Source organism: Enhydra lutris, unplaced genomic scaffold (assembly GCF_002288905.1).
Source record: "Enhydra lutris kenyoni isolate GAN:26980312 unplaced genomic scaffold, ASM228890v2 scaffoldscaffold17, whole genome shotgun sequence".
In the NCBI taxonomy this organism is placed as follows: Eukaryota; Metazoa; Chordata; class Mammalia; order Carnivora; family Mustelidae; genus Enhydra; species Enhydra lutris.
The window spans coordinates 1,622,957-1,644,522 of NW_019154101.1; the positions used below are offsets into that span (position 1 = coordinate 1,622,957).

The 21,566-nt window shown below is 44.0% G+C and overlaps 1 protein-coding gene across 1 annotated transcript in view; it reads left to right on the forward strand.

Moving 5' to 3' along the window:
• Positions 1–21,566, forward strand: part of LOC111147813 (TNF receptor superfamily member 21) — a 67,078-nt gene that overhangs the window by 10,830 nt on the left and 34,682 nt on the right. The window contains exons 2-3 of the mRNA XM_022504060.1: positions 9,109–9,757; positions 11,287–11,781. Of these exons, the coding sequence (XP_022359768.1) occupies positions 9,109–9,757; positions 11,287–11,781 (1,144 nt within the window). The remainder of the gene's footprint in view (positions 1–9,108; positions 9,758–11,286; positions 11,782–21,566) is intronic.

Consider the following 21,566-nt stretch of genomic DNA (forward strand, 5'->3'; position numbering starts at 1 on the left):
TGCTTTGGGCTCAGGTCATCACCCCAGGGTCCTGGCATCAAGACAGAGTTGGGGTCCCTGTTCAGTGGGGAGTCTGCTTCTCGTTCGCTCTCTCACACTCTCTCTCAAACAAAAACACTAATCTAAAAAAAAAAAAAAAAAAAAAAAGATTGCCTAATCCCAAGGGAATGAAGCTACACTACAGTAATATGCTAAGAAGGAGTGATCATTGAAATACCTAAACTATAGGGGGGACTTGTGTCACGCATGTCCCACGTGCTTCACCTATCTTAATAGTTCTGAAAACAATCTTAGGAGGGTGGGTATTACCATTGTCTATACTCTACTGATGAGGAAACGGAGACACGGGTTGGGTCACTCCCCAACATCGCCCAGCTAGGACCTGGTAGGCAGAGGCTGCCAAGCACACGCCAGGCTAAAAGAGGTTTTGTTGATGCTTCTTGGCGGAACTGCTGCGCTGGCTGGTGGTGGTAGTTTTGCCTTGGCTTATAGAAAGATTGTATAAATTCTTAGTGAGCACAGAAGAGTATTTTCCCCAAAGCTTTATCGCTGTCTTGTTTATAAGGTGGCTTCTCCATGTAAGTGGGGGTCTTAGCTTACAGAAGTAGCCGTGGGCATGGGCGGAAGGACAAAGTCTGTGGTCCCAGGACTCCGTGCCGGGTGCGCATGCTCCTCTGCATTGCAGGTTCCCTGGAAGACAGCATCTGGGTTAAGTTGTGCCTGTTTTTTTCCTTTTCCCAGTGTGCCCTGAGCTTGCCTCCTTCCAGTCCTGGAGTCAGCACATTCTAGCCTTGGCGTTCTTTATATTCTCTGGCATTAACAGCAGTCCCTGCTTTTACCTTAGCAACAGAAGACTTTTTTTTTTTTTTTTTTTTTTAAGTCAGGGAAGATAATAGGAAATGCAAGATCTGACCAAATTTATATGACATACCTAGGAACAGTGTGGTCTGTGTTTTGGGGAAGCTTTTACCCTTGGAGTTTTCCTTTTTGTACCCTTCTCTTTTCCCTTCGAATCTGGAGAACTCCTAGCAGTCCGGGTCTTGTTATTGTAAAGTTAATGAGATTCTCATAATAAAATGGCCAGATATTCTGGGGGTGCCTCGCTCTGCCTGGCTTTTGCCTTTTGATCATCAGTGGGCATATTTTATGGTCACGTCTCAGGAATAATTTGCTTGCCTTATCTTTGTTATAATATCACAGTAACTGAGATCCCTCTTAAAATATTAGTTTTATGCACCATTAAACATTTTCTGTAGCAAACTCACAGTCTGTCTTCCTGCCTTTATAGCTGGTCATTCTAGAGCTACCTCTTCTTTCTTTTGAAATTTGCTTTGTCCTGGTGTTTACCTTTTGGTTGCTGAACAAGTATTTAGAGCCCTCCTATATCCTGTAGAGTTTGGGATGGCACACTGATATTTAGTGGTTTATCCATTGTTGTCCGTGAAATCAGTTGTCCTGGATAAATGAAATTTTCCAAATAACTGAAGTTTAAACCAGGACGGAACATAAATGACTTCTGAAGAATAATCTCATTATATTTCTCACAATTACAAGTAACAAGTTAGTGTCATTTCTTACAGGATGAGGGGGGATGTTTTAAATTCTTCATTACATGTGCCTGTCATCGAAAGCACCCTGCTGAGTGTAATTCTTGTACACCAGTTATGGTTCTATTAAAACAGTGATGTGGCCTTAGGGTGTTTGAAGGTGAAACACACTGTTTGGCCTTCTACTGAAGGGTGCCAGGCAGCTTTACCCCTTGAATTATCATGGTTACACTGTGGAGGCATTTTGGTTTTCTCACACTTGCTCTTATACCTGTACTCCAGCAACCTCTTCTGCCATCACCCTTTAATTTGTTGCTCCTGATTATTTACGGTCTGAAAATCCATTCATTCAGTCAAGAAAGACTTGTCAGGTAGATCACGAGTTGGGTACTGGCTGTGGGAGCTTGGATAGCATCAGTAAGTACGTAAAATAGACTCCTTGCCCTCACAGAGTTTGCAGTCCAGATGGGAATGCACAGCACACCGATAATGTACAACTACAAAATGATGGTAGGTGTAGGGGAAGAAAAGGGAGGGGAGAATGGGAAACCTGTTTCAAGTTAGGAAAAGGAGGGCAAGGAGGATCTTTCCCTGGAAGAGTTTGCATTTCATCTTAAGTCCTATGCAAAGCCAGTGAGTTTTTTTTGTTTTGTTTTGTTTTTAAGATTTTATTTATTTATTTGACAGACAGAGATCACAAGTAGGCAGAGAGGCAGACAGATAGAGAGAGAGGTGGAAGCAGGCTCCCTGCAGAGCACAGAGCCCGATGTGGGGCTCGATCCCAGGACACTGGGACCATGACCTGAGCCGAAGGCAGAGGCCTTAACCCACTGAGCCACCCAGGTGCCCCCAAAGCCAGTGAGTTTTAAGCAGGGGATAAAAGGATCAGATTTGGTGTGTGAGTTGGAATGCCAATAAAGGAAGCCAAGAACTCAATACCTATTGGTAGACTCTAGAGGAGGGCTGAGGGTTCCTGTGAATGAATGGGCTCCTGGTCCTGGTACTTTTTGACATTTCTTTGGACTGCTCAGAGCAGGTATTGGCTGGCTTTTTTTTTTTTTTTTTTTTTTTTTTTTTTTCTGTAAAGGGCCAGATAATAAATATTTTAGATCTGTGAGCCATATGGTCTCTTTTGCAATTAGTCAGCTCTGCCATTGTAGTGTGAAAGCGGCTATAGGTGATACTTAAATGAATGGCTGCATTCCAATAAAACTTATTTACAAGAATAAGGGCACATGGGATTTCGTTTGGTGACCCCAGGCTGCTTTGTTTATGATTTCTATGGTCTTCATTATTGAGGTGGTTGGGCAAGAAAGGAAATGCAATCTACCTGGTTGTCCCTGGCCTTGAGCTGCTTATAATCATTATGGGAAGATAAATATATGCACCTGTGAGGCCATCAACAAACATTACCAGCAAGATGTAATTAGGCACCAAAATGAAGAATAGAAACAGGAAATGTGAGAAAGTTTACTCATCTGCTTGGAATCTGGGTGTCTAGGATGAATTGTAAAGCCTTTGTGGAGAAGGTGGAACCATACCAATAGTCATAGATACCTTGAAGGTTCGAGTTCAGTATGACCTGTCCAACATACTAATTTTACATGCAAGTAAGACAAGGTCCAACTGATCTTAAGGCAGAGCCTGGACAAAAACACGTCTTCTGTTTTCTAAATCTTTGCCCAAGTATTCTTTCTTATTCAGTTCTGGTCCTCCCAGAGGCTGCGAATACTAATACAGTAGACTCATCTTAATAGGGAGGAGGGGTGTGAGTGAGAGCTTCCAAGGTGTGGGTTATATGGAGGTTTCTTTTGTCCTTGAAGGAAGTGATTCTTGAAAGACTGAGAGCAGCATGGTGGTATCTGTTACTTGGGATGGGAAAGACAGAGAAAGGAAATTGGGGTGTGGAGTGGGAAGGCAAAGAGAGGAATATGGAATGCAGAAGAATGTATGGATACCCTGACAAATGGATAAGGAGGCTACTCACATGTTCTCAGTCGGAAAAAATCTCTACATTAAGATGCAGCCATCCTGTTGAAGAGAACTTGGCCCATTATAAGGAATAAAATAGACTTTGTGTTCTGATAGGGAAGGATTCCAGTGATGAACAATAGCAAATCACAGAGCAGTTTGTATGGCCTGTTCCTTTTCGGTATGTGAGACAAAGCAAACCCAAAGGTAATGGAAACGGCCAACTTGAAGTTCAGGGGTATGTATTATGTGTGAAAGCTCAGATAAAGGTCTGGGAAGATACACACTAAAATTACCTGTGAGTTTCTCTGAGGAGGAGTGGGGTTTAGGTAGAGACTTAAGCATTTTACTCAATTTTATAATTGTTGGAATTGTTCCAAGAAGGTTGATTTTTGTTGTTGAAACAGTAAAAAGTATAGCAGGTTGGGTAGGAGAAAAAGAAAAAGACTCTGACGTTGGAACTGGGGGTTCTCCAGAGGAGTTCTAAGAATCAGGGAAGATTAGAGCCAGAGGGGTCCTGCCTTAGTTCATGGAGGCCAAAACTTGGCCAGGGCATCAGAATCACTTAGAAAGCTTAGAAACAAAATACATTCCCAGCTCTATTGCAGACCCACAGTAGTCGCAGATGGTGGGACTGGGGATACGGATGTTTTTTTTTAAAAGCTTCCCAGGTAACTGTTTTGATACTGTGTTTGAAGCCTGAGTCTTTGGGGTGAATCTCTGATTTAGTTTGTCTGCCTATGTACAAATGAGAGAATTAAAGATCTTCATTTGGTGGAACCAGCCTCAAGTGCTCTGTTTCCCTCTCTTGAAGTTTTCAATGACTGTGTCTCCTGATTCAGGAGTCTTCCTAACATTTGCTTTTAGGTATCATCTAAACTTGTTTTTACATTTTGTAGGGAACATTTTTTTTCTTAAGATTTTATTTATTTATTTTACACAGACAGAGAGATCACAAGCAGGCAGAGAGGCAGGCAGAGAGAGAGGAGGAAGCACCCCCACCCACCGAGCAGAGAGCCCAATGCGGGGCTCGATTTCAGGACCCTGGGATCATGACCCGAGCCAAAGGCAGAGGCTTCAACCCACTGAGCCACGCAGGGGCCTCTGTAGGGAACATTTTTTTAAAAAGATTTTTATTGGGGTGCCTGGGTGGCTCAGTAGGTTAAAGCCTCTGCCTTCGGCTCAGGTCATGATCCCAGGGTCCTGGGATGGAGCCCCGCATCGGGCTCTCTGCTCAACAGGGAGCCTGCTTCCTCCTCTCTCTCTGCCTGCCTCTCTGCCTACTTGTGATCTCTGTCTGTCAAATAAATAAATAAATAAAATTTAAAAAAAAATAAAAAGATTTTTATTTATTTGAGAGAGAGAGAAAGAGAGAGAGAGAGCTGGGTGAGGAGCAGAGGGAGAGGGACAAGCAGATTCTGTGCTGACTTCAGAGCCCAATGTGGGGCTTGATCTCAGAACTCTGAGATCATGACCTGAGCCGAAATCAAGAGTTGGACACTTAACCAACTGAACCACTCAGGCACCTGGAAACATTCTTAAATATTGTTTTTTTGAACGTGATTTACCCCCTCTCCACTGCCCATTGCTTCAGCCCCAGAACTATCTTTGGGGATGATGTTTACATCATTTTTACAAAGTTGGAGGACCTGCTAGTAGGAAAAGTTCTAGTTCTAGACCAACTTTCAGGCAGCTAAAAGGCTTTAGGGCAGTAACTTCCCAGGGGCCACCCGTGTCTCTCTTAAGGGAAAGGGATGTTGCCACCTCTTCCCTACAGGAGGGTTTCGGTGATCATGAAGAACCCAAGGAACAGGTCCTCCAGCTTTGTAGCTCAGATGGGTTTTGGAACTTTGGAATTGGAGGAGATTTTAGAGGCCCCTCAAGTGCCGTGATTTTCAAACTTCTTTAAGGAGTCATCCTTCCTTCAAATGAATTCTTACTTGGCCTGCCTCACCCCTCTTTTGCAAATTGGTGAATTGGAGCTCTTGTGTTTGAGGCAGAAATGGGGAGTTCAGAGCCCTACCTCCGGACCCTGCCATGGGCCCTCAGGTGCACCCTCCCTGCTCAAGAATGGTGTTCTATCCTGGGGTCTCCTGAGTCCAGTTTGAAGATATTGATTTTTTCCCTCTTTTTCCTTCCATAGGTAATCATTCACCAAATCTAGCTGCCCTGACCTCTCAAATCTGTTGCGGTCTTCTCTTTCTATGGACCCCCTTATCCCAAGCCACCCCTGAATTTCACCTTCTGAGTGGTGTTTTCCATGCACTCTCGCCCCAACCACTTTTACCTTCTACTCTGCTGCCAGTTAACTTTTTTATTCACAAATGTGTTTATATGTCTCTTCCCCTCCACCCTCCAATATAAACAAAGAATGACTTCTCATTGCATTTTGGATTAGGATCAAAACGTGGAGCCTCTCCAGATTTAACTATGGCTGCTGTGTTTCATTTGAGGGAGAGCTTCATTCTGTTTCAGATTTTGCTGTGGGGCTCCCTCTGCCTAATCTGCTGTCCCTTCTCCCTGCCCAGAATTACAGTCCTTCAGAACAAGTCTACACACTTCTGCAGCATCCCTCAGCTGGGAAATACCTGCTCACCTGCCCCTCACAGGACTCTTGTGTTTCACCTCAGCAGTAATCTCAGTTCTAATTAAGTAATTCCTGATGTAATTAGGTGTTTCCGTCTGTCCTGCTTTAGAAAATATACTCCGTGGGGCTGAAATAGAGTTTGCACGGTTCTGTTGTCAGCCTGTGGCATAGTGCCTTGTACACACGTAGTAGGTCTTCAACAAATACCTGTCCAGTGCATTCGTCATGCCTAGTGTTTGCCCAGATCTCATTTCTAGTGTTCAGTCCCGGTGAGATCCTGAGGCATCATTGTTAACTCCGTGTGTAGGAGCTGGAATTGCCGCCTGTAAGCTGGGGTAATGAAAGGTCCATTTACAGAGGCACCTTGTCTAAAGTGGGTTACTTCACATGATGCTATTAAAGAGCCCCGGGCTTTGCTTTAGTTAGAAACTTGATTGGTTATTTTTAAATGAAGCAGGAACTGAAAAATCTTGCTTAATGAGCGGGGAAGAGTGTGGGTGCTGTGGGATTTGGAGGTGGGTTTTGTGTGCTGCTGGGGGGACCTCTGGTAATTTGGTAGTTGGGGGGGGCTGATGGATCCCCAACAAGTGTGTGTCCTGGGGAAAGAAGGGAAGCTGCAGGAAGACAAGCCCCAACCTTATGCTTGGGCATGTGCACGTGCACACATGCATACACACAAGCACATACACACACACACAAGCGCACACATGGTGCTGTTCACCACCACCCTGTTCTGGGGGTATGTACCTGGCTGACTGCCCAGCCTCCAGCACAGGTAGGGGGCCAGACTCAGAGCCCACAGCACAGCAGGGTGATGTTTGTCCCCGACCTCTGCCCTCTGACCAGATCTCCCGTTACCTTCTCTGCTTTTAACTCGCTTGCACAAGTGTAATAACCTGCCATTTAGGTTATTTATACATCTTTCAAATTCTAGAACCCTGTGGCCATCTAAAAGTGCTTTTGCACTTAGAAACTAGATGGGAAGGAATTCGGAGAAATACGGAACAGGGGCCCTTTTGCGACCTCCTGGGAGGTCCTTAACATCAAGGAGACTGGGAGGAGATTTTCCTTAAGTGCTTGCCAAATGGAACCGGGCTCCACATGACGGCGGTGGCTTTGTGCCCTCCATCTAGTACACCTGCCAGATGCAGAAGAGGGTGGCTGGGCTCATTTTGCAAATTGAGGGACCAAGAACAGGAAAGAAAGCCAGAAAGCAGAAAGGGGAGATAGTACAAAATTTACCATTATCAAACGAGATTTTTTTTTCCTTCAGTCCAAAATGCCATTAAGTTTCTCACTGAGAAAAATCAACCACTAGCCCTTTTTTGTGTGTCACACATTAAGGAAAGGATGAATAGATTCTCACAAGCCAGAAATTTGTTTTCGGTATTGTTTAACTGGAGGCAGGTATGAGACAGGATAAGGGACTTCAAGGGAGATACTTTTGACTCAAATTGTTAAATTTTGAGGTGGAGGGGAACTGAATCTTGGGTTAACTTTCAAGGTGCTAACAAGACGGGAGCTCTGATCAATTTTGGAAGAGATTCTTGTTTTATTCTGTTAGTTCCTGGTACTAATTTGGAAGGAGCTTGCCCTGACGGACATCTGATTGTACAGGGTGGCCACTATTTTCTTTTTTAAAGATTTTATTTATTTATTTGAGAGACAGATCACAAGTAGGCAGACGGGGGGTGAGGAAGCAGGCTCCCTGCTGAGGAGAGAGCCCGATGCGGGGCTCCATCCCAGGATCCTGGGATCATGACCTGGGCCGAAGGCAGAGGCTTTAACCCACTGAGCCACCCAGGCACCCCATGGCCACTATTTTCTTGACACAGAACCATTCTCCATTTTGTAGAAGACCATGGAAACTTCCCCGTTGGAACCTCTCAATCTTCATTCATGCAGAAAAACTCTCTCTCAATATTCATTCGTAAACATTTCCCCCCCGCCCTCAGAGGGACCTCAGGATTTACTACCACAAATATAATTTCCTATCTCCCAACTTTTCAGTTGGGAAGGTACTATAAAATCCTGTCTAGCTGGGAGAAGTTTCTGTCCTATGAATTAAATTTACTTGGGTGGAGTCCCTGCTGGGCCCAGCTTTGTGCCCGGACCTCCTAGGTGTCTGCAGGTCCATGTTCCAGTGTGACCATGGCCTTTAGGGGCTGAGCGAACAGGATATACCTCTAAAAGCAACAACACTGTTGTTTAAAGAAAATTAAGAATTTCAAGGGCCTGCCTCTGTTTTGCAAGTAAAACAAAACCAAAACTGAAAGATGTTTGGCTTTGCATAGACAAAACCTTTGAAAAACTCCGACATTATCACTGAAGTCCATGTGCGTAATCTGGTGCTCTAGCAGAAGCAGCCAGACCGTATTCCATCCCACTTCTCCATTACTTCATCCTGGTACTAAGAAATGACAGCATTTGCACCATGGGAAGGAAGACAGCTACTCAGCAAGTTATTTTCTTCTTGCATTAGGATTTTTCTCTTCTATGCATCAATTTTTAAAAAAAATTTTAACTTTGAAAAAAAAGATTTTTTTTTTTTTTAAGTAAGCTCTATGTCCCCAACATGGGGCTTGAACTCATGACCCTGAGATCAAGGGTCACGTGCTCTACCAACTGATCCAGCCAGGACCCTCTGTATAGCATTTTGAAAATAAAAGTGCTTACATGTTCATATTCTCAATTGAATTTTATAATCGATTTGTGCAGTATTCTCAGCTCCATTGAACAGACAGAAAAGAAGGAAGTTGAGGCAAAGGTCATGGAACAAAACCAAAGCTTCATAGCTAGTAGATCAGGCCCCAGGATGGAATTGGAGTATTTCTCTCCTTCTACTGTGTTGCTCCAGTAGTATTAGGAGGCTGCAGGACTGGTTAGATCTTTAATGGAAATGATGGTGGTGGTGTTGGGATTGTTCCATCCTTTCTTCTCCTCTGTTCCTGTGTAACCCCTTCTCGGTTTTGTTCCTTTTCTCTCCCCTTTTCTTTCTTTCAGCTCGGATTCCTTAGCATCACCACCGCTCAGCCAGACCCGAAGGCCCCAAATCTTGTTGGCAAATACCGCCATGTTGACCATGCCACCGGCCAGGTGCTAACCTGTGACAAGTGTCCGGCAGGAACCTATGTGTCTGAGCACTGTACCAACACGAGCCTGCGTGTCTGTAGCAGTTGCCCTATGGGGACCTTTACCAGGCATGAGAATGGCATAGAGAAATGCCATGACTGTAGTCAGCCATGCCCACGGCCAATGGTTGAGAAATTACCTTGTGCTGCCTTGACTGACCGAGAATGTGCTTGCCCACCTGGCATGTTCCAGTTTAATGGTACCTGCGCCCCCCACACAGTGTGTCCCGTGGGTTGGGGTGTGCGGAAGAAAGGGACGGAGACCGAGGACGTGCGGTGTAAGCAGTGTGCTCGGGGTACCTTCTCTGATGTGCCTTCTAGTGTGATGAAATGCAAAGTATACACAGACTGTCTGAGTCAGAACCTGGTGGTGATCAAGCCGGGGACCAAGGAAGCAGACAATGTCTGTGGCCCACTTCTGTCCTCCAGCACGACCTCACCTGCCCCTGGCACAGCCATCTTTTCACACCCGGAGCACATGGAATCCCATGAAGTCCCTTCCTCCACTTATGTTCCCAAAGGTAACTTAACCTCATGTGTTAATTATTTGAAAAAGTCTTTGAGCCCAATGGAACTACCCAACATGGGCTTGTATCAAGGATGTTTTCTCCATTTTGTATATTCCAAAGTCACCCCTTATAGAAGGGGCCTCCATTTTGTGGCTAATTTAATCTTTCTTCTTTGGATGTATTAGAAACATTTAGACTCAGATTTTCTGTTCGGGGGGATCAGATATCTAAAAACTAGGTCACATCAAGCTTAAAAAAAATAAATGAGAGAAATAAGGACAGTGCATGACCTTATGTAAGTCACTTCTTCAGGCCCTGGTTTCAAACTTGTCAAATACATGAATGATTTAGATGTTCAAGGTTCCTTCCAGATTCAAAGCTTTCCAACATGGAATCAATCCTGGATAGGCATAGCCAGAAGGAAAGAAGGAAGAGGAGGAGAAAATACCATGATGCCTGGAAGGGAGGGATAAATATGGGAACCAAGGTGGGGCAAAAAAGGGGAAAGAAAGTTAGAAGCTTTGGGAAATGAACACGTTTGTAGCCTGCTGAAGATAACTAGCATTCACATCTGGAAAATAATAAGTTTAATTTTTTTGAACGATTTCAATTTTATGCCCTTCATTGAGTATCCTAGCTGTCTTGAGGATTTTGGGTCTCGGGCAGAGTATAAAATTTATTCTTTTTTTCCCAAATCCTTTTTGGTTAATTTTCTTGAGGTGATTGCCAACTTGAGTTGTGCTTTCTAGCATACTCTTCATGTGTGATTACATTGGACCTTCATGGTAACTCTGTAAGGAGGGCCTTATGACCGCCATTTTGAAATGAAGAAACAGGCTCAGAGAGCTGGAATGACCTGTGCAAGTTTTCTCACGGAATGATGCAATCCAGGTCCTGTATCTTAGGACTTGAAATACCTGGCTCTCACACTCCTTAGTGAAGACTACTGCGGAAGCTTCTCTGAAGGAAGTCCACTAAGCTGTCAGCCCAAAACTTATCTCTTAATAATAAATCCTAAGAAAGTCCTGCCTTGTTTTATTCACTGATTGGTCTCACCAGAGCTTTCACTGGTCAGATTTGGATTTAAGTTTGAGCTCTTTTCCCTAGCTTAGTCATATTGTCAGTTTTACCATTGTATCTTGAAATGGCCAAAAAGCAGGAAAGGAAGAATAAAGGGATTCAATTGGAGCTAGTTTTGTGAATAATTGACCCAATTTGAAGAGCTGACTAGAGCCCTGAGCATACATGAGTCTGCTCTGCATGTGAAGCACAGGGGAAGCTTCTGTGGAGTTCAGATGGTGGGTCCCTGAGATGCTGTTGACTTGGCCATGAGGAAGCAAGTTTAGCTGTGAAGTTTAGTTCTTACCTTCCACATAAAGGTGCTGTTAGAGTCTTTACGAAAATGTGCAGTACACTTTATTCTTAAGCTCCAGAGTTCATCTTTTCTTTCATTATCTGGCCTGGCTTGGCGATGAGCAGGAAGAGGAGGCATATACAGATCCCCAGATATAGAAAAGCTCTCCCCCCTCCTTTTTTTCTAGGCATGAACTCAACAGAATCCAACTCTTCTGCCTCTGTTAGACCAAAGGTACTGAGTGGCATCCAGGAAGGGACAGTCCCTGACAACACAAGCTCAGCGAGGGGTGAGGAAGGCGTGAACAAGACCCTCCCAAACCTCCAGGTAGTCAGCCACCAGCAAGGCCCCCACCATAGACACATCCTGAAGCTGCTGCCGTCCATGGAGGCCACTGGGGGTGAGAAGTCCAGCACGCCCATCAAAGGTCTCAAGAGGGGTCACCCCAGACAGAACTTACACAAGCATTTTGACATCAATGAACACTTGCCCTGGATGATTGTGCTTTTCCTGCTGCTGGTGCTTGTGGTGATAGTGGTATGCAGTATCCGGAAAAGCTCAAGGACTCTGAAGAAGGGGCCCCGGCAGGATCCCAGCGCCATTGTGGAAAAGGCAGGGCTGAAGAAATCCACGACACCGACCCAGAACCGGGAGAAGTGGATCTACTACTGCAATGGCCACGGTGAGCCTTCTTTTCTCCTTGCTCACACATCCCTCTGCCTTTCCTTTCTCAGTCCTTGCTGCCAGAAAGAGGGGGAAATGCTAAGCTTCTAGGTGTTCCTATCCACCAAAGGCCATTTGATCTAGTTGTGTTATGAAAAGTGACATGGTCAGCATTGGCTATAATATGTTCAGAGAGAATAACCACTCTGCCCTTTTCTCCCCTTGGCACATTTAAAGGAGACTGTTGACACACCAGAGACCTAGGGACTTTGTTCAACGTGTCATTTAACAAGCAAGGAGGTAGTGTTCCTGGAGGTTTGGCAGTGTCCTTGACCCAGGCTGGTGGTTTGTTCAGGACGACGGGCCTGACTCCACGTCTCCTCTTACTGTTGGGTAGCTTGCTTCTACAATACCAGACTACTGAAAAGTTAGAGGGCTGAAAATCCAACTTTTTAAATGAAGTCTGCCTTTTTGAATTGGAACCTTGCTTAGAGATTCCTATCACTTTCTCACATGTGCATTTCCCCTCCTTGAATTTTTAGGATCCCATTTCTATCAGGAGGATAGAAAGATCTTTTAGATTGTAGAGACTCTAAGCTTAATATACTGGTTATCATCTGAGGCCGGACCCTACATCTTCTGCCCAGCAGTCAGCCTTGATACAGGCCAGGACATTTCAGTTTTTCCTTTTCTGAAGACAAGCAACAGCTTACAGAACTCGTCCCGCAGCGAAATTTGGTCTGAAGACTGCAGGTTTGAGCTTGACGCAGTAACTTCCCTTTCTTTAAACCCTCCCTGAGCTGTCAGCCCCAAGTTTTGATAATCCCCTCCGGGTGTCTCCTTTTTCCTTAAAGACAAAGGCATAGGCCACATTTTTTAAAAAAAAAGTCATTTGACCTTTTTTTGCATTGAATCTTAAAAATGTTTATACCCTTTGCCCCAGTAACTTAATTTTTGTGACTCTGTCATAAAAGTATAAACCAGAAATAGTAAAAAAAGATTTAAGCACAAAGGTCTTACACATTTAAGTCAGCATTATGTGTAATAAGTAAAAATTGAAAATAATCGATTGTCCAGTTTTAGGGAAGTGAATAAGTAAATTATGGCATATCCATATAGTGGAAAACTTGTTGCCATTGAAGATTGAATCAGGTTTTTTTTTTGTTTTGTTTTGTTTTTTTTTTTACTTTTTTACCCATGACATAGGAAAATGTTAATATTAGGTTAAAGGAAAACAATAAAACCAAAACAGGCTACATACTTCATACAATATAATCCCAATTCTGAAAACTTTGGGAAAAAGACTGAAGAGAAATACACCAAAATAAAATAATGTTTCTTCCACTTTGGTGGGGTATGGTGGAATTTATGTATGTTTCATTTTCTTTATTAGTTTTCTGTTCTTTCCCCCAAATTTTCTATAATAAGCACATGGAATTTTTATAATCAGATATTTAGAGACAGTTTAAAAAACAAAACAAAACACCTTTATTTTGCTTCCTTTTGCTAGTCTGTGTGAATGACCAAACCGAGTGAAAATCAGACTGAGGCCAACATCCTACCTGGGATAGAGCCTGCATAGACTTGAATAAGACATCTCTTTGCTGGCAACCCAGCTGGGGAAGAAAGGCTTCAATTCTCCCCTCCTTTTTAATAAAGTATATTTTTGATTGGATATAATTTCAGACTTCAGAAAAATTTGCGATAGTACAAAGAATACCAGTATATCTTTGTCCAGATTGAATTATTGTCAAATTCTGCCCTTTTGCTTTATTTTTCGCACTTTTTACATAAAAATACATACAGACTTCGTATTATGACATATATATAATATAGACTAATATGTTACATATAATATTAGTTACACATAATGTTATATAGTATGTATAATATAATTTTTTTAAAAGATTTTATTTCTTTGAGAGAGAGCATGAGTGAAGGAAAGGGCAGAGGAAGAGGGAGAGGCAGCCTTCCTACTCAGTGTGGAGCCCAATGTGGGGCTGGATTCCAGGACCCTGGAATCATGACCTGAGCTGAAGGCAAACGCTTAACAGACTGGGCCACCCAGGTGCGCCTGATGTTTTATAATACATGATATACAGTATATATATGTAGACTGTCCCCGACTTAATGATGGTTCAGTTTAACATTTGTTAATATTGTGATGATGCCAAAATGATATGCCTTTAGTAGAAATCATTCGTACTTCAGATTATGAATTTTGATCTTTTCCTGGGCTAGTGATACACAGTATGATCCTCTTTCATGATGCTGGACAATAGCAGCTCCCAGTCAGCCATCAGATTCCACGGGTGAACAACCAGTACGCTTATAACCATTATGGACCCAAATAACTGTTCTGTTTTTCACTTTCAGTAGAGCATTCAGTAAATTACCTAAGATAGTCAACGCTTTATTTCAAAATAGGCTTTGTGTTTGATGATTTTGCCCGGTGTAGGCTAATAAGAGTGTTCTGAGCATGGTTAGGGTAGGCTAGGCTAAGCTGTGATGTTTGGTAGATGAGGTGTATTTTTTTTTAATTGAGCATAATGGATTAGATGTATTAAATGCACTCATGACTTACTGTATTAAATGGTGTTTTCAGCCTGTGCTGCATTTATCAGGATGCTGCCCCATCATAAGTCATTATTGTACATATGTACAGTAATTTTTCTAAATCATTGCATGGCACTTTATGCCTAGATACTTTGGTATGTATTTCCTGACAATAAGGACAGTCTCTTTAAAAAAAAAGTGGTCATTTTCAACTCAATTGATTTAATATGGATATGATATTTTAATTCACTGTCTGTATTCCAGTGTTGCTGATTGACCCAGTAAAGCCCTTGACTGATAGCATCTCTTCTTCCTCTGGTCTAGGATCCATCCAGGATCGGGTATTTCATTGAATTGCCCTTTAAGTGACCGGTCAGAACACTCATTCTGATCTATCTCATTAGGAGAAAATTAGCCTAGAACATCCTGCTGGATTTGTAAATGTCTGGAACTCTCCTCCCACTTTATTAGACTTTGTTGCTCTAGTGGTTGCACTTACAGATTAGATCTCGATCAGCTGTATTTCTAAATGCTCTTTTGCAGCCTAGTTGTCAGAATTCTTGAGAACACGGGGAATAGTAGAAGTAAAACTGGGTCCAGCAGCAGAAAGCAGCCTAATGCTCATAGGAACTTAGACATTCCTATGACCACTGTCACCTTGTAAACTTCCGTGCCTGTGTCCTTGAAACAATATCCTGTTTTGTAAAAAGAATACCAGTGCCAAATCAAACAAAGCCGGACCATGCCTCTTAGGATAGCAGGACCTAGGCGAGATGCTTTTCCAGCTAAATCACAATAGTCTCATTCAGGGGCAACCCCCTCTTCCCATAGATTAACCTTTCCCCCAGGTTTTTGCATCGAGATGTTTATATTTAAGGTGTTTTTTTGTTTTGTTTTTTTTCCAGAGGAAGGTCTCCTCTTTCCAAATTGCTATTCTCAAAGGTACAACCAGGTAAAATCCCATTACAAAGAGAGGTTCTGTTTCATAAAAACCATCCCAGGGGCTCAGAGAGGCCTCTAGAAACTCTACGTGTTTGATCTGATCACTGTGAGTTCTGGCAGCCGATGATCCTGTATAATAAGGTCTTAATGGGGTCCTCATCCATTTCCCACTGAGTTGTTCATGAGGATGAGAGTGGGGATACAATCACCTAGCTCTGGGGCGTGCCTTATAAGAGGGTGTGCAGGACCTCCCTTACCCCCCCGCCTGCCTTCAGCAGACGTGCCCAAGATCCTGAGTGCCTTATAGACCATCTGCACTCTGAAACTGGGGTCTTGGTTCCCATCTTTATCACCAATGACAGCCTCTTCTCTGTTAGGCCCCACTCACCCCTCTCTACCTACTGTGGACTTTGGGTTTTTTAAAGTTGAACTCTAGAAAACTGCAATCCTACTTTCACGGAATGCTAGTGTTGGCAACAGTGGGTGAGACACTGGGTAACCAGGAGGATCGAGGAGCGGACATGCTGTGGTACCTCGTGTGCTTCCTTCCTTTCTGAAGTCATTGCAGTGTTGCGTCTGGTAGGTTGGGACCGTACTGTGGTTCCCTGTAATAGGTCTCCAGCAGCAACAGAATTAGAAGTCCCTTCAGAATTTTTAGATACAAGAGCCTGTGTGAGAGTTCATTACTGGGTCTGAGTGTCATCAAGATGTACGTCTATTGTTAATGCTCCATTGCCATGTTTCTGTCACTTTTAAAAAACTTTAGTTCTTTCTGTAGTAAAGCCCAACACAATGAGGCAAGTGGTGGATCCAAAATAGTCCATTTGAAGTTAAGAACGAGTGTGGGTTCACATTAATTGGGAGGTTACATGGGAAACAGTAGATTTTGTTTTGTTTGTGTTGTCACAAAAGGCACAAAAGTGAAGATAGTGAAATTTGGTCTGTACTTAACCGGCCATACGTTGCAATGCAAGAAGCTCAAATGATCTCGAAATAGTCATGCCATTCGCTTCCTGGTAACCACAGAAGATAGAGAACTGCGATGCAGACCCCCTTGAGAACAGGGATGCTGAGGACGGCCATCAGCTGCTGCTCTGTCTTCACTGTTCCTTTATGGGCCATTTCTATTTACCTTTCCTTCCCTTTTCCCTCTTCTCTCTCCCTTTTCTATCTGTCTCTCTTCTTCCTTCCTTTATTCCCTGTTCTCTTCGACTATTTGCAGAAGGTTGAAGTTGGCTTCCAGGCCAACCAGTTGGCCTAGGGCTTCAGAGGGCAAATTTGAAAAACAGGTTGAGAAGTAGAAATCCGCCTGAAAATGTTCGTGCCGATGAGAGGAACATCCAGGGAGGAGGGCCCTGCAAAGTGACAAAAGGAGCAAGAGATGGACAATATTTCTCCCTGATCATTTTTTCTTTTTCTCTCATTCTTAAGGCTAGGAAGAGAAAATAAAATGAGAGAAACAGGAACTGGATTTATCTCGTTTGCACTGAGCTTAGCTCCTGATTAGCGCATTCTTCCTCCTGTGTCTTGGGGAGATAGTAAGCATTTGGCAGGGGCGGTGACCCTTTGCGTGTAGCTACTTCAAGCACAGGACATATAAGGACCGCAAAAGCTATAGTACAAGCAGCTGACACGTTCTTTCTGTAGTTGACTGTTTTGTAAACCCAGTAGCCAAAGGATAAAGGGCTCTTTCTGTAGAACTAGATTCTAAGATGCTGTTTTATAATTCCCGTAGCTCTTACTGTCACTGCTGACCTCTGTGTGTGTATGTGGTTTGTCTCCCCACATTGCTTTGAAGTCCTTAGAGAGCAGACAACTGGGTTTTACTGTGTGACCCCATGCCTGGTTAGTAGCACAGGGTCCTGGGAAGGGTGGTCTGGAGCCCAGCTGGCCCATATGGGAGCCACCTGCCCTGTGTAATTTAAAGGTGAAATGAATGAAAATAAAAAAAATCAATACCTCAGTTGTACCCGCCCCAGTTCAAAGGCTTGATGGCTGCATGTGGCTAGTAATGACTGTATTGGACAGGACAGATAGAAAACATTTCCATCATAGAAAGTTCTGCCCATGAGCTAATTAATCTACTTAATCCTTTTCAAAGTTGGTTGGTTTTCAACCCATTGAACTATTGGATTTTTTCCTTTTGAGTTGTGATAATATTTAGTGTTAGGGATTTAACATAAAGATCTGAAGGTGGGTTCTTGACACAAGATTGCCACAGATACCAAGAATTAGTATTCAGAGCTAAAGGAGGCTTCCATGATAGCTGTGCTTTAAAATATGCAAAAAACAGCTACAAAACCTGCTGGTATTTCTCCATCTGATTCGCTTCTTCAAAGTGGAAACTTGGACCCATGGACACCGGGGAGCTGGGAGACGGGAAGAGGGAGAAAACCACTAATTTGCGAATGCTTCCGTGCTTGTGTTTAAGTAGAATGGAGAGGGCTTGGTCTGGTGGGGAGACCTTAAGCAGGGACTTAAGTATGGGAGTCCTGTGGTTGGGTCTGAGGCAAGAGATAAGGGGGCCTGGGAGGGAAAGCAGTCGCACGAACTAGAAATGACAGCACTAAAGCTGGGTTCTCAAATTCTGGATTTTCCATTCCCTGTTCATTTCAGTGAAGACCTTATACTTCTCTGGGCCTCTGTTTAGAAGGTTGGGAATAAAATGTGTTACCATAAGCGCTGAAGAGCAAAGACTCTGGAATCTGGTTCTACTTCCTAGCTACGTGATCCAGGTCCCATTAGTTAACCCCCTGTGCCTCATCTTCCTTATGGGTAAAATGGGAGTCGTAATAGTGCATGGTTTGTTGTGAGACTGAACTGAGTGTGTGCCCAGCGCGCAATACGGTGCCGGCTGCGGGGCCAATTGTCTGCAAGTAGTAGTTGTGATGAGGGCGGTTGATGATGGTAGAGACGACTCATGAGCCCCACTCTCTCCTCCGGTAATCTCTCTGTTTGTTTCCTGATTCACCCCCAGAAAGGATGACTGTGAAAAAAGCTGAAGTATTTGCCTTTATCATGCACGCAGCTGTACTTAAGGAAGCAGTCTAGTTCTTCCTGGAGAGCTTCTTGAGTTCTAGCCATAAGTGTTCCTTCGTATATTTATATTAATTAATATTAATTAATTAACATGATTATTTATTTATTTAATATATTTCTATTAGACTGTTGCCCAGTCTGCAGACCGCTGAAGGGATGAGTTACAAAACAGGACCATGAGATACATGTGGGAGTGAGGAAAAGGTGACAGTTATCCTGTATTTTGCTTAAAAATACCTCCATTTCTCCTTCGTGCCCTCCTGAAAAAAGACTAGTTTTTACCAGGACATCTCGGTCTTACCTCACGGGTCTGCCCCACAGAGGTACTATGCACTTGCTACAACATGTCTCTCAGGCACACCAGAGCTGTGGAGGGAGAGAGAGTCGCTTGGGGAGTGGTCTGCCCCCCCCCCCCCCCCTTTCGTCTGCTTGCTCAGGGAACTGATAGAACTTTAGTGGAGAGAGTGGAGGGACCGGAGTCAGATGCAACCCGCTGTAGACTCCAGCGCACCCCTGTTGTCCTCAAAGGGAAACCGAGAGAGTGAATGGCTGTGAATATCCTAGTTCAGTGACTGACTAGTGCTGTGGAGGAGAGTTGGAAGGGAGGCACACCGGATTGCCACATAGGGTCAGGACATCCCAGATGCCATCCATTTTTTTTTTTTAATTTTTTTATATAAACATATAATGTATTATTAGTCCCAGGGGTACAGGTCTGTGAATCGCCAGGTTTACACACTTCACAGCACTCACCATAGCACATACCCTCCCCAATGTCCATAACCCCACCACCCTCTCCCTACCCCACCTCTCCCCCCACCCCCCTCAGTTTGTTTTGTGACATTAAGAGTCTCTTATGGTTTGTCTCCCTCCCGATCCCATCTTGTTCCATTTATTCTTTTCCTACCCCCCCAAAACCCCCACATTGCATCCCCACTTCCTCATACCAGGGAAATCATATGATAGTTGTCTTTCTCAGATTGACTTATTTCACTAAGCAAAATACCCTCTAGTTCCATCCATGTTGTCACAAATGGCAAGATTTCATTTCTTTTGATGGCTGCATAGTATTCCATTGTGTATATATACCACATCTTCTTTATCCATTCACCAGATGCCATCCTTTTAACAAGGATGAGCTGGCTGAGTGGAGCCATGGGCTAGTTCTTCCGAGTCTGGACTGCAGCCCACAGGAGGAGCCGTGGCAGCAGAAATGACATTGGCCTGTGAGACCTGAAGTCCAGATCTGGTTCTTCTCAAATGCTGCATGATCCCCGGCAGAAGACTAGCTCTGTTTGAATCTCAACTTGGTTTGTAAAGTAAGGGAACTTGAACCCTTCACCACAGGGTCGCCTGATTTTGATCTATATGGCCATTTTGCTGTGACCAAGTGCCCTGCTGTCCCATCAAAGTCTGTCCGGGGAAACACTGCCCTGACTGATCCTGCGGGTGCCGGGGAGTAGAGTGCAGGGGCTGCAGGGCAGAGATAAGAGGCCGGACTTAGCCCCACGCCAATGCCCGATGCCGAAGAAGGCCTATGTGCTCGCTGCCGCACGGGAGAGCTTGCCCTCCTGCTTGCATGAGAGTAAGGTCGTGGCAGCAAAAATTTCCACTTAAGCCAGGACACACAACTGGGGAGGCCCAGGAGAACGTGCAGTAACAGTGCGAGCTTTCAGGGAGAGTGTGAGACATTTTGGTAGCATGGTAGAGACTAAGCAGCGGTTAGAAAACTACTTCTCGGTCTTTCAGTCCCTTCAAGTGTGTCACCTCGATTGCAGTGGAAAAGCTGTGTCCAGGGCTCTCGTGCATTTCTGAATTTTTATGCAGAGGGAGACCGTGGTCTCCTCCTATGGGCCAGGAAACCCCAGCCACAACAGAGTTCCTGAGAACAGCTTTGCACTGGTCACAAGGAGGACACACTTCGTAAATGCTTTCCTGCTTTGGAAAAGTTACTCCACTCGTACTGGCTGGCGGGAAGCCAGCGGCTCACATCCAGCTGTCAGGGGTGGGCGGCTTCTAGCATACACATGTTCAGGCAGTACCCTCCTCTCAGTCTAAGGAAAGAAGTTCAGACCTTCACTGTGCTGAAACCCTCTTTCACTTTCATGTATTCTTGTTAGTTCTTATTAGCTTGTTAGTGTCAGTGTTGCTCTCCCCTGTAAAGAAGTTCTTAGGGGCAGCTGGGTGGCTCAGTCAGTTAGGCATCTGCCTTTGGGTCAGGTCATGATCTCAGGGTCCTGGGATCAAGTCACACATCAGGCTCCCTGCTCAGTGGGGAGGCTGCTTCTCCCTTTGCCGCTGCCAGCTGCTCCCCCTACTTGCGCTCTCTCAGTCTCTGTCAAGTAAATTTTTTTTTTTTTAAGAAGTTCTTAAATTACACATTTACCACAGATCCATGTATCTTTGTAATTCATTGGGACTTTATGCTTGAACTTTTACAAGATAATCCTTGAGGATGGGGGAAAATGTTACTCATATAAGAGTGGAAGGCGGAGGGCACCTGGGTGGCTCAGTGGGTTAAAGCCTCTGCCTTCGGCTCAGGTCATGATCCCAAGGTCCTGGGATGGAGCCCCGTATCGGGCTCTCTGCTCAGCAGGGAGCCTGCTTCCTCCTCTACTCTCTGCCTGCCTCTCTGCCTACTTGTGATCTCTCTCGGTCAAATAAACAAATTAATTTAAAAAAAAAAAGAGTGGAAGGCGGGCGTTACAGAAAGAATTTATTTTACTGTCCACAGGATTTGTCTTTAGCTAAGACAGCCGTGAATTTCTTCAGGGAAAAGTTCTGTGAGAGATATTAGACTGAAGAGGAGCTGTTCTCCATCTTAGTTACATGTTTCTCTCTCTCTTTATGGTCTTTTGCTGTATTATCTCCTGTTTGAGAGTTGTCCAGATGTTGAATTGTTTTCCTAAAGAGAAACTCACTGGTCAATCTGCCTGATTCTTTGGCTGAAGTAGGGGACGATAGGATCTGAAGTAAATTTTCCTGTTTGTAACCAGGTTCACCTTTAAGGAATCCTACAGCAAAAAGAAAAGAGAAGATAAGGAAACTTCAAACAGGACTCATTATTAAACTGCTTAACTTCTGTTATTTTTCATTTAATTACATGTATGTGAACACCAAGTTCAAGGTACTGTCTGTCCTAGGACTAGGCTCTAGTGTAACATAAAGGGTATTTGTTTTAGTTTCTTTGGGGAGAGCTTCAAGTTGGAGAGCAAGTTGGAGATCATGGAGAATTGTGTGTGTGTGTGTGTGTGTGTGTGTGTGTGT